Source organism: Martes martes (assembly GCF_963455335.1).
Source record: "Martes martes genome assembly, chromosome: 6".
Taxonomy (NCBI): domain Eukaryota; kingdom Metazoa; phylum Chordata; class Mammalia; order Carnivora; family Mustelidae; genus Martes; species Martes martes.
Window position 1 is genome coordinate 133,396,196 of NC_137893.1, and position 12,400 is coordinate 133,408,595.

Here is a 12,400-nt window from a genome sequence, read left to right on the forward strand (position 1 = left end):
GTACTGTTATGGAATGAAAGAATCTTTCAGGAAAGCATGACACTGGCTATGTACAGCAATAATCCTGATATTGTGGAAGAGAAAAAAGGGTGATTCCAGTTAGAGCAGGGCCAGCCGCATATGGAGGCAAGTAGTGCAGTGTCCAGCCTGACCGCCTACCATCACTCTGGCTGCCACAGTGGTGGTTTCCAGGTACTCACTCCTTTGGATGGTCATGGAAGGACACTGTTAGCATGGAGAAAGAGTTGACAAATTGACCCAGTAATAGCTATTTCCATATTCATTCATACTGGTATGAGAAATTAGCAGAAAGCATTCCTTAAGGCAACAGACCAGGGGGACCAGGGGGATTCAACAGGAAGGACAGAAAATGTCCAGAGAAAGGGATATGATCTGGGAAAGAGGGATGAAATGCAGGCCTGAAGATCTTGGGTTTGGAGCAGAATAAAAGGAAGCATAGATGTTTGGAGGTGACCACATTAGGGATACCCAATGCTGGTTTTGCTGATGCCAACATTTTCCCATAATGATTCTGTTGGGAGTTTCTCCAATTAAATGAACAGAAAACAGAAGAGTCTGTGTCTGACCGAGGGCAGATTGCTTCCTCCTCTCTTCTCTTTGTCACCAGTGTCACTCCTCCATAGACTCTGGCCCTTTCTCCCTAAGGGATTTACTTGATTGACCACAGGACAAGGAGCAGGGTCAACAGAAACCCCTTAAGGCACAAATAATCTTAAGACCCCTGTTGTATAATATCTGCCTTGCTAATTAGTTCACAGATATAATATACATTATCCAATTAACTGCTTACAAAATTACCAACATTCCGTATAGCTGTTTAGCAAGGTCGCAAACGCTGGGCATTACCATTACAAGTGTTTGGAAGAAATCCAACTCCATGTCTATGTGGAACATGGAACCCCAAAGAGTTAGGAAGCTTGTAATGGTTGTAGGAAAACTCCTACACGAGCTTACAAAGCCATAAAGTGTGTTCAATATATGTGTTTGGCTCCAAAAAAAAGACACTTCCTACACTCTGCCTTTTCATTTAGTAACATCTAGTAACATCAGTTATTTGTCCCAAATCACTTCATTTTCTTAAGTCAAGTTTTGGCTTATTACCATACAGATGGGGATTCTGGATTTCTTTTTTTTAAGTGAGAATTCCCACTTTGCTATGTTAATCAAGCAGAGTGACATCCTTTTTGATTGCCTGGTGAATTATGAAACCAGATCGAACCACAAATTTTGCACTTATTTTAACAAAAAACAACGAAGAGTGAGTGAGTCTTGGATTTAATTCCAGCTGTCCCATTTATGAGCTTGGTAGTCCCAGGAAAATTGCTTAACCTCTCTGAGCCTTTTATTTTTTTCTAATTTATAAAAAATCAGGATATGGTTGTCATCTAAGGAAAGTTGTGTGAATTAAATGAGCTCATGTTTGAAGAACAGGCTTAGCGTAGCACAGTATAGTGTGCCATTAAAAAGCAGGAATATTCCCCACATGTGTGTCTCAGATTAATGTCAATGGGGATTTGGGAAGACGAGGAGGTGATGGGAGGGGTCCCTGAGAGGTGGGACTTATTTAATATAAGTTTTTGGTCCTGAACTCTGAGTTAGAGTGGAACTTGTGTATCTTTGTCAATTAATAATCACTATCTCACTGATTACATATTTAAAGTGAAAGTACATTTTTCTGGGGGCAGGGCACATGAAGGGGCAGAGTTAATGGAGTTGCTGTTCCAAATTGGCAATTACGCAGGTTTTAAGACAATGGAAAGGTTAGGAGCAGAAGAAAATCTGTGAACATGAAGAGTTTTCATATTCTCCCTTGTGGTGTCCCCTGTTTTTTGGCTTTTGGGTTTTTTTTTAATGTCATTTGCTTTGCAGAGTCTGAGACCTCCTTCTGAACTCCTGATTAATGTGGAAATGCATTTGTAAATATTGAGAAGCTGAGCTAGCACTTTGAATGTTTCCTGCATACATGCAGTGCTAATGACTCAGACCTTCTCTTTCATCCAAGATGGGGCTGACCATGTACCAGCACTTCTTGTCCAGCTCACTGTTCCTGGCATTCAGATACCAGTGACCTGAATCTCTCAGAACAGGTTCTGTTTACTATTTAGCCCCTCAAAAACAAATGCATGAATAAAAAACCAAATGGGGATAACTCCATAAAAACAGGTAAATAATAAGTGCATTTGTGACCAATGGTCCTAATCAAGTGTTAGCTGGAGAGCTGCCGATGAGCTGGGATATGTCCTTTGGGTGTTGGAGTGGGTATTTCTTGAAGGTGGCTTGACTTCTTTCCTAGATCAGAATATCATTATATGCTATTCACTGAAGTCACCTCTCTTTCAGGACTGCAGCTGCCAAGACATTGCCTGTCCTTATGGTTGGGTGTCTTCTTAATGACTTCAGAGGCAACTTGCAAAGAATGTTGCCTGGGCATCCCCTCTCTTCACAGTGACTCCAATCACAGTAGCTGTTTTGTTTATTTTGTATCCTCACTGTGCTCTTTACTTATTTTTTTTAAAGATTTTATTTACCTAGAAAAAGCATGAGCCAGCATGCAAGAGTAGGGGGAGGGACAGAGGGAAAGAAAGAGGGGGAATCTCAAGCAGACTCCTTGCTGAGCATGGAGCCCAACACGGGGCTCCCTCTCACAACCCTTAGATCATGACCTGAGCAGAAATCAAGAGTCAGATGCTCACGGACTGAGCCACCCAGGCGCCCCCTCACGGTGCTCTTTAAATAAACAGTGATGGGATGGAAAAGGAGTGTACAGGACGATGAGGACTGAGAAGTTTGGAAACATAAATAAGGCCCTTGGAGTTCTCAGTACGGAGGCTGATGCCTTTGCGTAGTCACTGAATTTGCCCTTTACTCACCATTGCATGATTCAACCATACTGGAAAGATACCATCTAGGGCCTTAGGGTAAACGAGCTCTCGATCGTAGAGAAAGAGGATCCAGAACGACAAAAAAACAAACTGGAAAACACAATACAAAAATAGCATCATTAAGTTTGTTTTCCATCAGAGCTTTCTAAGTTAACCAAGGAAACATGGTAAAATAAAAATAGACACCAGTTTTAGAGATATCCTATAGACACTTTATAGAAATGTAAAGTGAAGACAGACTTCCTGACTGTTGAAGTCCTATGTCCACTCTCTGGGGATTCCAGAGAACTGGGGATCAATTAATTGTCTCCATGGCAGTCAGGGAGGATATGGAAGAACAGGATTCACAGACCATTGAGTCATTTTATTTTAACCAATGACATCTCTGGTCTAAGCTTTCACTGGGAGTACTAAGATCAGCCACCTAGGTGGTTTGAGTCTTACCCTTTCCTGGCCCCCCCTTTGAGTAGGCATGGCAAGGGGATGTTGGAAGAATGGGAGAGGATCGAAGCGACCAGCGCCCAGGATAATTCACAAGCTAGTTAATGAAATTTGTATCTCCCCCTTTCTCAGAGCTTTGAAATGATCCCCATCCTCTCGTGCCTCTTGGTTGTCTTGGCCATGTGTCTGTTCTCTGGGTTACAAAGCCAATGTAGAGATGGGGGTGGAAATAACCATTAATTTTCCCATCTTCCTATCTTCTTAAATTCCAAAGCCTCCATTTCTAAGTTTTTTTTTTTTTTTTTAAAGAATAAATTCCATTGCTACTAAAAACCTGGCCTTTAGATTTATGGGGGTGGAGGAGGAGGTTTCCTGCAAAGTAACACTGGAATGCCAGGACATGCTCTGTTATCTGAGAACTCGTCAGTGTTTGGGCAGTTTCATTTTGCATTTAAGTCTGGAATCTCAATAATATCGGAGGCAAGACCAGGACAGGCAGAGGGAGGCAGCCATTCCCAAGCATAAGCCCTACTGGGCAACCTGCAGGCTTGACCTCAGTTTGCTTCCATTCTAACCAATGAATGAAAACAGAAGCAATGCCATCGAAACGTGGGCCGTGTCAGCAGATACGCTCGCTGTCGTTGGCATATGTCAGGCTTCTTTCCAGTGTCCATTCATTCCACAAAATGAATGAGGCACTCATTGTGCACCCCACACTAGATATTTTGAACAGACTGTCTCACTCTCTCCCCACTTGTCTTTTCCATGAGCCAACGCTGAAGTTCTCATACCCCTGCACACACACCCACCCCCCCTTTCTAATGGTTTCCACTTGCAGAAGTAACATATGCTCATTGGAGCAAGTGAAACAAGATGTATAAAAGGGAAAATGAGTCATCTGTTTCCCCAGCACCCTGCATTCCCAGGACTCTGGTGGAGCCAAGGCTATCTCAGTTGTGGTTTGATTAAGAAAGATCTTTCAAACTTCCCCATTGGACATCCACAAGGATCTTGAATCAAATGTTTCCAAAGATAAGAAGACAGTGATAATTCTGGTCAGTAATGAGCCTTATTTCCTGATGACACCGGGCAACACAGTGCAGTCCTCAGACAAGACATTCATGCAAAAGTCCTTGTTCTGGGGGGCACCTGGGTGGCTCAGTGGGTTGAGCCTCTGCCTTCGGCTCAGGTCATGATCTCAGGGTCCTGGGATCGAGCCCCACATCGGGCTCTCTGCTCAGCGGGGAGCCTGCTTCTCCCTCTCTCTCTGCCTGCTGCTCTGCCTACTTGTGATTCTATCTCTCTCTCTGTCAAAAAAAAAAAAAAAAAAAAAGAATAGGATTCATGCTTTAAAAAAAAAAAAAAAAAAGGTCCTTGTTCTGGTTCACAATAATGGGCACCTGAACAGCCTTGCTGCCCAGGAGGAGTGATGTTCATCCAAAGGGACTTGTGTACGATATTACTAATACATCTTTGTGACTTACTGTGGAGATTGGGAAAGCCAGCGTGGTAAAAAGCAGGTCTCTGAAGGCGGTCATGAACTTAACGTCTTTTTCCCCCTTAATTCTTTTTAGTACGTCTTCCACACAGACGACCCCGTAGAAAATGGCCTGCAAGAGCTGAATTCATTACAACAAATGAGGGCATTTTCATTTGCTTTAATTAATACATTCTTCACTGATGTAAAGCTCCATCCCTCCGGGAGCAATGTTGGTTTGAGAAGGAGGGGGCAGTTGGCTGTGTTGGTTGAGAGCCAATTCAAGGGCTGGTCTTCCAACTCAGTGGGCCCTGACCTTGCTCACTAAAACTGATTGAGTAAAGTCGTTTAGGGGATAATAATGTGTACAGTATTTAGTGTAATGGACTTGAGCTAAAATGGAAACAAAATAAAGAGTCAGCTTAAAAGGAGAATGTAATGAGAGTTACCTCAGCTGCACGGAGGTGGGAAAAACCAAATAAATAGCACAAGAGCAAAGAGCCAGACACAATGGTGGACATATTCTGGCCTCTTCCCATGAAGAAAAAAAAATATGTTAAATGCCCAGTGCTGTAATCCCATTAAAGAAGCTGGAGTCAGGGTTAAGAGCGCCACAAAGGGGTTCTGTGCTCTCCTGAGGGAGATGCACAAAATGGCCTCTTGCTTATCTGAGGGGGAAGTTGACATCCTTCCCTGATTGAACGGGGTGCCTGAAGGCGTTACAAAGAAAATCTGGCTAAAGGAGTGGATTAAATCCAGGGAGACAGAGCAGGCCAGGGGCTCTGGTACATCACTAAGTACCATGAGGTCCCTGAGGCGAGGTCAAAGAGAAGTAGGGCTCTTTTCAGGGAAGTAAGACCAGGTAAGGGCAAACTTCGCTCATTCTTACTGTTTTGCACAAAGCTGTGGCTTCTGACTGAAGGCCTTATGGGTCACAATACAGAGTTACGGTTGGTTTTGATTGTACTTGCATTAGATCCCATCTTATTCTTTGAAAGCTCTGGGTTGGTACAAAAGGGGCTATCAGAGAAACTGCCCTCAAGAGTATGAGTCAGGCAAGGTCTGGAACCTGGGACATTGCTCTCAGGATGGATCAGATTGGCTGTTGGGGAATGACCTCTGAGGTCTGAACTCTAGAAAAAAGAAGTTCTAGCAGAGCTAGCCTCCTTCCATCCTTTAGCCTGAATGGGTGGGTGAGGGAGGATCCAGAGGTGAATTAGGCCAGCCATATCCCTAGCTGGGTCCTCAGATTGGCAGCACCAGTGTCACCCAAAAGCTTGTGAGAAATGCAGGATCTCAGCCCCACCCTGGACTAGGAATTAGAATCTCTGGGAGTGGGGTCCAGGAAATTGTTAACAAACTCTCCAGGCGATTCTTACAGATGCTCAAGTTTTGGAAACACTCACTGGATTAGACATAACTTTATCACTGAAAATTCCTACTGACTACTCAAAGCTCTAATAACAGACTTTCATGGATTTCTTGTTATGTGTCAGGCACTGATCTAGGTTTTTTATGTCTCATAACCACCTTATGAAGTAAGTGCTATCATGCTCTCTCCCAACTCATTTTACGGAATAGGAAACTGAGGCATAGAGACATGAAGAAACTTACTTAAAGTCTTAAGGTTGGTAAATGTGGATTTAAAACCCAGAGTCTGGTTCTTGAGTCACACTTAAAAAAAAAAAGTCGGGTTTCTTTAAAAGTAAAGCACCATAGGAGATCAGAAGAAAGACAGCTATCTCCAGGTGGGAGAATTAAAAATTACTCTGAAAAATACTGATGCCTGGTTTTCAACCTATCTCTCCGGAGAGTCTAATTTCCTAAGAGGTGTGGCCTGGACTTCAGGATTTTTAAAAAATTCTCTCAAGTGATTCGAATCAGGACAGCTAAGGTTGAAAACCACTTGCCTAGAGAAACTTTCATTTGGACATTTAGATCCAAGACAGGTGGGACAGTGAAGATCCAGGAGTGAGCACTGCTGGTGGGATGAGCTTGGGGAGAGAGAGAGAGAGAGAAGTGGAAAGTGAATGCGGGGGCAATGCCCTATCCACAGGGCATGAGGGACAAGGGGACAGCAAAGTAGCAAAGAATGACCAAATAGTAGAAAACTGAGAAGGTACAAGGGTCTCATGATCCCTGAAAGGAGGAGGAGGTTTCTGAGCCAGAAGGGTGGTTCTGAAGAGGGGTGGGCAACAGTTTTGAATGTCCTGAAGAGGAGGTCACCCCAACACCTGCCATCTACTTTTAACATTCTGCCCCTGGGCTGTAGCATTGGGAGCCGTCTTTTGCACATGGATGTTAGAGGAAGTTGCATCCTCCTCCACTCCTTCCACCCCTGAGAGCAGCTCTCACCTCACCCCTGGTTTCACTTCCAGCTGTTCAGACCACAGCAGGCAGCTGCTTTAGTTGGGAAGGGCAGGCATGGGGCCTAGGCCCCTGCAAGGAGGCCTGCGCTCTTCTATCAACAGAGCAATTAATCACGTACTAAGTACTGAGTGTCTGCCAGGTTTTCCGTCTTTGGGGAGAGGATGCCTCCACCCAGCATGTGAAGTCCATGTGACCGCTTTCCTTAGCAAGATCTTCCTGGGGTCACCATGAGTCAAACTCGTCCTAACTTTCTCTGGCTCTTCCCAGTCAAAAATGTGGAAATGGGATTGGGAGAAAAGAACACATAACTCAGAGCCTCCCTGCCTTCTCCTTCATCAGTGAAACTTTTCTCCACACCACAAACTTGCCAATCACCTCTCCACCTCCCCCACCCCACCTCTGACCCCCCGCCCCCGCTCACAAGTATATGCCAACTGCATGCGTGGGGCAGCCTTGTCCCTACTGATCTCAATCTGCATTGACATGCCATCATCTGTACCAACAGGGAATATTTGTGGAGCCCTCACAAAGGAACTCAGGAGGGAGGCGCTAGGGTGTTGCCAAGAGAAATAAATAAGCCAGAACTAGGCCAGAGAGGAGCCACGCAGCAGAGCTGGAGGGCAAAGAGAGGGAAGCACCATGAGCTCATTCAGTGGAGAGGCTTCTTGAAGGCCTCAAGGTCAGGTTAGTATCAGCTCACCCAATGCGACAAGGGTCTGCTCGTTCCCCAAGGACAATACAATGAAATGTTTATAAAATGAGCAGAGAAAAAAAAAAAGTTGAGGGAGAAAATGGTAGCTATCGGGGACTGAATTATGCCCCCTCCCAAATTCTTATGTTAAAATTATGACCCTCTGTGGTTTTATTTGGAGATAGGTTCTTTAGAGAAGTAAAAATGTGAAAACGAGGTCAGTCAGGGCAAGTTCTAATCCAATATGGCTGGTGTCTTTCTTTTTTTTTTTTTAACACTTTTTTTTTTAGGATTTTATTTATTTATTTGACAGAGAGAGAGAGATCACGAGTAGGTAGAGAGGCAGGCAGAGAGAAAGGAGGAAGCAGGCTCCCCACTGAGCAGAGAGTCTGATGCGGGGCTCAGTCTCAGGACCCTGAGATCATGACCCCAGCTGAAGGCAGAGGCTTAACCCACCGAGCCACCCAGGTGCCCCTGGCTGGTGTCTTTCTAAAAAGAGGAAACTAGGACGCAGACCCCATGTACCACGAGGCAGGACCATGTGAAGACACAGGAGAAGAAGGTGGCATCTACAGGCCGAGGAGGGGACTTCAAGAGAAACCCACCCTGCTGACACCTTGATGGTTAGCCTCTGGAACTGTGAGAACATGAATTTCTGTGGTTTAAGCCATCCAGGCTGTGGTATTTTGCTATGGTAGTCCGAGCGGACCGACACAGTAGAGATAAAACAAGATGGCGACAACCGGCCTCCTTTGAAGAACCTCACAACAAAATGACTGTCATTTACATTTCTCACCTATCTGGGCTGCCCAGGAAAGCAGAGCTGATGGAATCTCGATCAGGGGTTATTTCAGAGCTACAGCTCTGCGATTTATCTCTTCTACCAATTCTTTTCTAAGTCTGTTTGTTCCTTGTGCCTTTTTTCTGAAGTGTTGCTGGTCTAAGTTTGTTAGCTGGCTTCCGTTTTTGCTGCTCGCTAACAAATTTACCACCTGGGAAGGCACAATTTAAGTAGTGCAATTTAAGTAGTGCAATTTAAGAAACCATAGCTAAAGGAAATTTTGTTTTTACATTCACATGCCTTCACAAGACTCACAAAAATCTTGAAATGATGGAAACTTCGCCTTTCTAAGTCATCAAGTTAATTTCTTTGCCTTTAAGCCAGAACCTTCTTCAACTATCTCAGGAAATGAGAATTTCTTCTATTTAAAAAAATAATTCCAGAGAGGGAAATTCCACAAGTTTCCTGAACAAGACATTACAAATCTTATTGGATGAGTCAAGTCATCCAACACCCAGCCCAGCTCTGTGCGTGACTTGAACACGCTGGGACTTTCTTAGGTCTCGCCTTCAAAATGATGCAAGACTCGCAGTAGGAGACTATTCCAGAATAAAAGAGCCAACAGCGACTAATGGTGGTGACTATTTTCTATAACTGAGGCGATGAGGGTAGTTTGGGTGCAGGTAGAGAAAGCCTTTGCTAAAATAGATCTGTACTTTATATAATAGACTGTTTCAAGCACCATTCATGTGCACTTAGCTTAAGTAAAAAACCTGAGATTAAAAAAAACAACAACAACACAGAAGAAATGATATGAAGAATATAAGCTGGCATGAAAAGGAGGGGGAAAAATAAGAAGAGAAGAAACCCAGAGAGCACTGAAGGACAGGTTGGAAGATGAGTTCTAAGGATGCTCAGCCAGGGTTGCATAGCTGTGAACCACTGGCATCAGAGTAACAGCAGGATGGACAGACTGGGGGTAGGTTCCCTTACACGTAGGGTGGGGTTCCCTAGAAAGTGGCTCTGACCAGGTAGACCCATGACCTGGTTATTCATTCGTGCAACCAACATTCACAGAGTGCCTGTTAGGTGCCAGAAACTCAGAGACTGTGTTAGACATAGTACAGGCTAGGGCGGGCTTTGTGCTCATGTGTCTTTATTAGGAAAAAGAGAGGAGAAAGAGGAGGAGGAACCCTTTCTGTATGTTTACTATCTTACATCATGTAGTCAGGTTCCTTGGGAAACAGAACCAGATTCTTAGATCTGCCTGCAGAGCGTTCATTGAGGAGTGCTCTCAGAACAACTGTGAGAGGGAGGGGAGGGGGCGGGGGAGGAGGACAGAGCTGCAGGAAAAGATGAAAGGCAATGCACTTGCATGGAATCAGCTGGTCCCCGGAAGGAGCTCTGGAGTGCAGCTGGCTCTCAGAGTTGTCCTAGAGACCAGCCTCTCTACCCCAAATCAACCAGTCATTGGATGCAGCAACCTCAGGGAGGACCCTGAGCCTTGTCTAGGCAGCTCCCTTCTCCTAAGGGCATTTCTGGGATAAGACCTCAGCTGTGAGTCATCAGCAGCCAACACTCCTGCCAGCAGCTAGGGAACAAGTACCTTGATGCTGGGGACATGGGGGAATCTGGGGGCCACACCAAGGGATACACACCATATGAGGATAGTGAGGCTCAGGGATGTTTGATAACTCACTCAAGATCACACAGCAAGTGAACAGCGGAGCCAGCATTCACCCCTAGCCAACCTGGCTCCAGAAGCTGGGTCTTCAATCACCGACCTCTATACAGTGCATAAAGAACCTTCCAGAATGTCATGGTTGCCCAGGGAAGTTACAGCTATTTTATTTTAGGTACTGGTGGTGATGATTTCCTGCCATCAGTTCTTACCCTTTCAGCTATCTGAGAGGTGAAAACAGTGGCCTTAAGCATTTTTGTGAACATATAATCAATTTTTGACTCTGTGGAACTTAAGAGTTCCACAGATGAAGGTATTAGCCTGATAATGAAAATTAAAGGTTGGCCCCAAGTGGGTCCTGTAACATAAATGGATCCTGTCTTCTCATTGTTTGTGAACTGCTCTGGAGTTTGGACCAATGGAAGGTCCTCAAGGATTTCTCTTCCCCCAACCCTGCTTTGCCATCTCTGAGGACCTCTGTGATGAACTGTTGACAGGGTGACAGATTGAGGAGAATGAGGTCAGAGCTGTGGGAGGCTTGGGCAACTTCATGATAAATGGAGGGAAAGGTCGTGTCTCTGTTGGTTAAGGGGGGAGGGGACCATCCAGAATCTCCCCTGGAGATCCCAGTTATGTGGCATAAAGTTTCACAAGGAATTTTATTTTTAAAAAGAGGAAAACCCAGCACACTGTATAAAGCCAACAAGTTAAATTATAGCTAAAATCCCCTCCAATCCCCTGTCTCCCACCTTAGGTTCCTTGAGGTCAGGGGCAGTCCCTGGATAGAAATGGAGTGGATAGGGAGGAGGGGACACAACATTGGTGGAAGTCCCAGGCACTGGAAGCCTGAGCTGACATGAGCACCCTGAAGATATCCACAGTACAGCCATGTCTCCACACCCAGCTTCAGGGGCATCCCCATTCAGCACAGCTCACTGCTCTCTGCTGGAGCCAGCCAACTCTACCCCCAGGACAGCCCTGGTGCCTGAAGGCTGTACCTGCACAGCTAAAGGGGGCTCTACAGTGGCCATCCTCTGGCTGGGAAGCTGGAGCGTGCACCCTGCAGAGGGAGATGCCGGAGCAGTGAGGCGGGTGGATGACCCTTGCCTGGACCCATGACCCACCAACCTTGGTCAGGTGACCCACATCCCAATACATCGCCTTGGCCTCTGCATGACCTCTACCCAAAGATGAGATGACTAGAAGCTCATCACCACCCTCCTATCTCCGCTCTTCATCGCCCAGTGTGTACAGCGTTCTGAGAGCTTTCTGTGTTTTGAGTCACATATCCCTCATGGTCATTCTGTGATGAGGCACTCCTTTTATTTCTACTTGGCAGATTTGGAAACTCAAAACACAAAGAAATACCTTGCCCAGGATCACAGACCCTGGAGGTGGTGAGCTGAGCTGCCATCCCAGATACTCATGACAGTAGAGCTCATGCTTATAATCATGGGGCTACACAGCCTCTCTTTCCCAACAGAGAATTGGCCGCCCCTTCCCTAGGGTGGGTGTACTTCCTCATTAGGCAAAAGCTCACATCTCCTCTCTCTTTTCATTACTCTCCTTGGGAACTAGGCAGGAATTGGTCACTGGGACCAACTCTCAGTGGCACCCCTCCCACAGCACCCCGTGCCACCAATCCTGTCCATCTTTCCTTTTGAATGCTGTTGGATACTTCAAGAAGAAAATGAGGATGGTCAGAAAGTTGACCTGCGCTAAAGTGGATAGTGCTTTTGAAATGGGGCAAAACAGATATTTCGCCAAGTAAAAATTAAAGCTGTTTAAAGGGAGGTGGTAAATTTCCTGGAAGGCAAGGAAGGGAAGGAAGGCACGGAAGCCAACAAGATTACATAAAATAAACTTAAGGAGTATTACAGCAAGTTATGAGACTTCTGTGCCTTTATAAACACAACCACTAGCTAGTCATTAATTAATCATTAGTTGACACACCAATTAATCAGTAGGAAACACAATTATGAAATCAGCCCCTGAGGCCTCAAGAGCGAGAAATGTTAAGGTTCAGGATCTCACCTTGAGCAACATGTTTGGAGTC

At 45.2% G+C, this 12,400-nt stretch overlaps 1 protein-coding gene across 2 annotated transcripts in view; it reads right to left on the reverse strand.

Annotated features, from left to right (window-relative positions):
• The window catches only part of ADTRP (androgen dependent TFPI regulating protein), a 64,218-nt gene that overhangs the window by 48,976 nt on the left and 2,842 nt on the right, over window positions 1–12,400 (reverse strand). Inside the window, exons 2-3 of one of the 2 annotated variants that reach the window (XM_080805730.1) lie at window positions 4,829–4,963; window positions 2,892–2,993 (exon numbers count right to left, since the gene is read on the reverse strand). In XM_080805730.1, the coding sequence (XP_080661856.1) occupies window positions 2,892–2,993; window positions 4,829–4,963 (237 nt within the window). The remainder of the gene's footprint in view (window positions 1–2,891; window positions 2,994–4,828; window positions 4,964–12,400) is intronic. The other variant, XM_080805731.1, reaches the window with a different exon arrangement.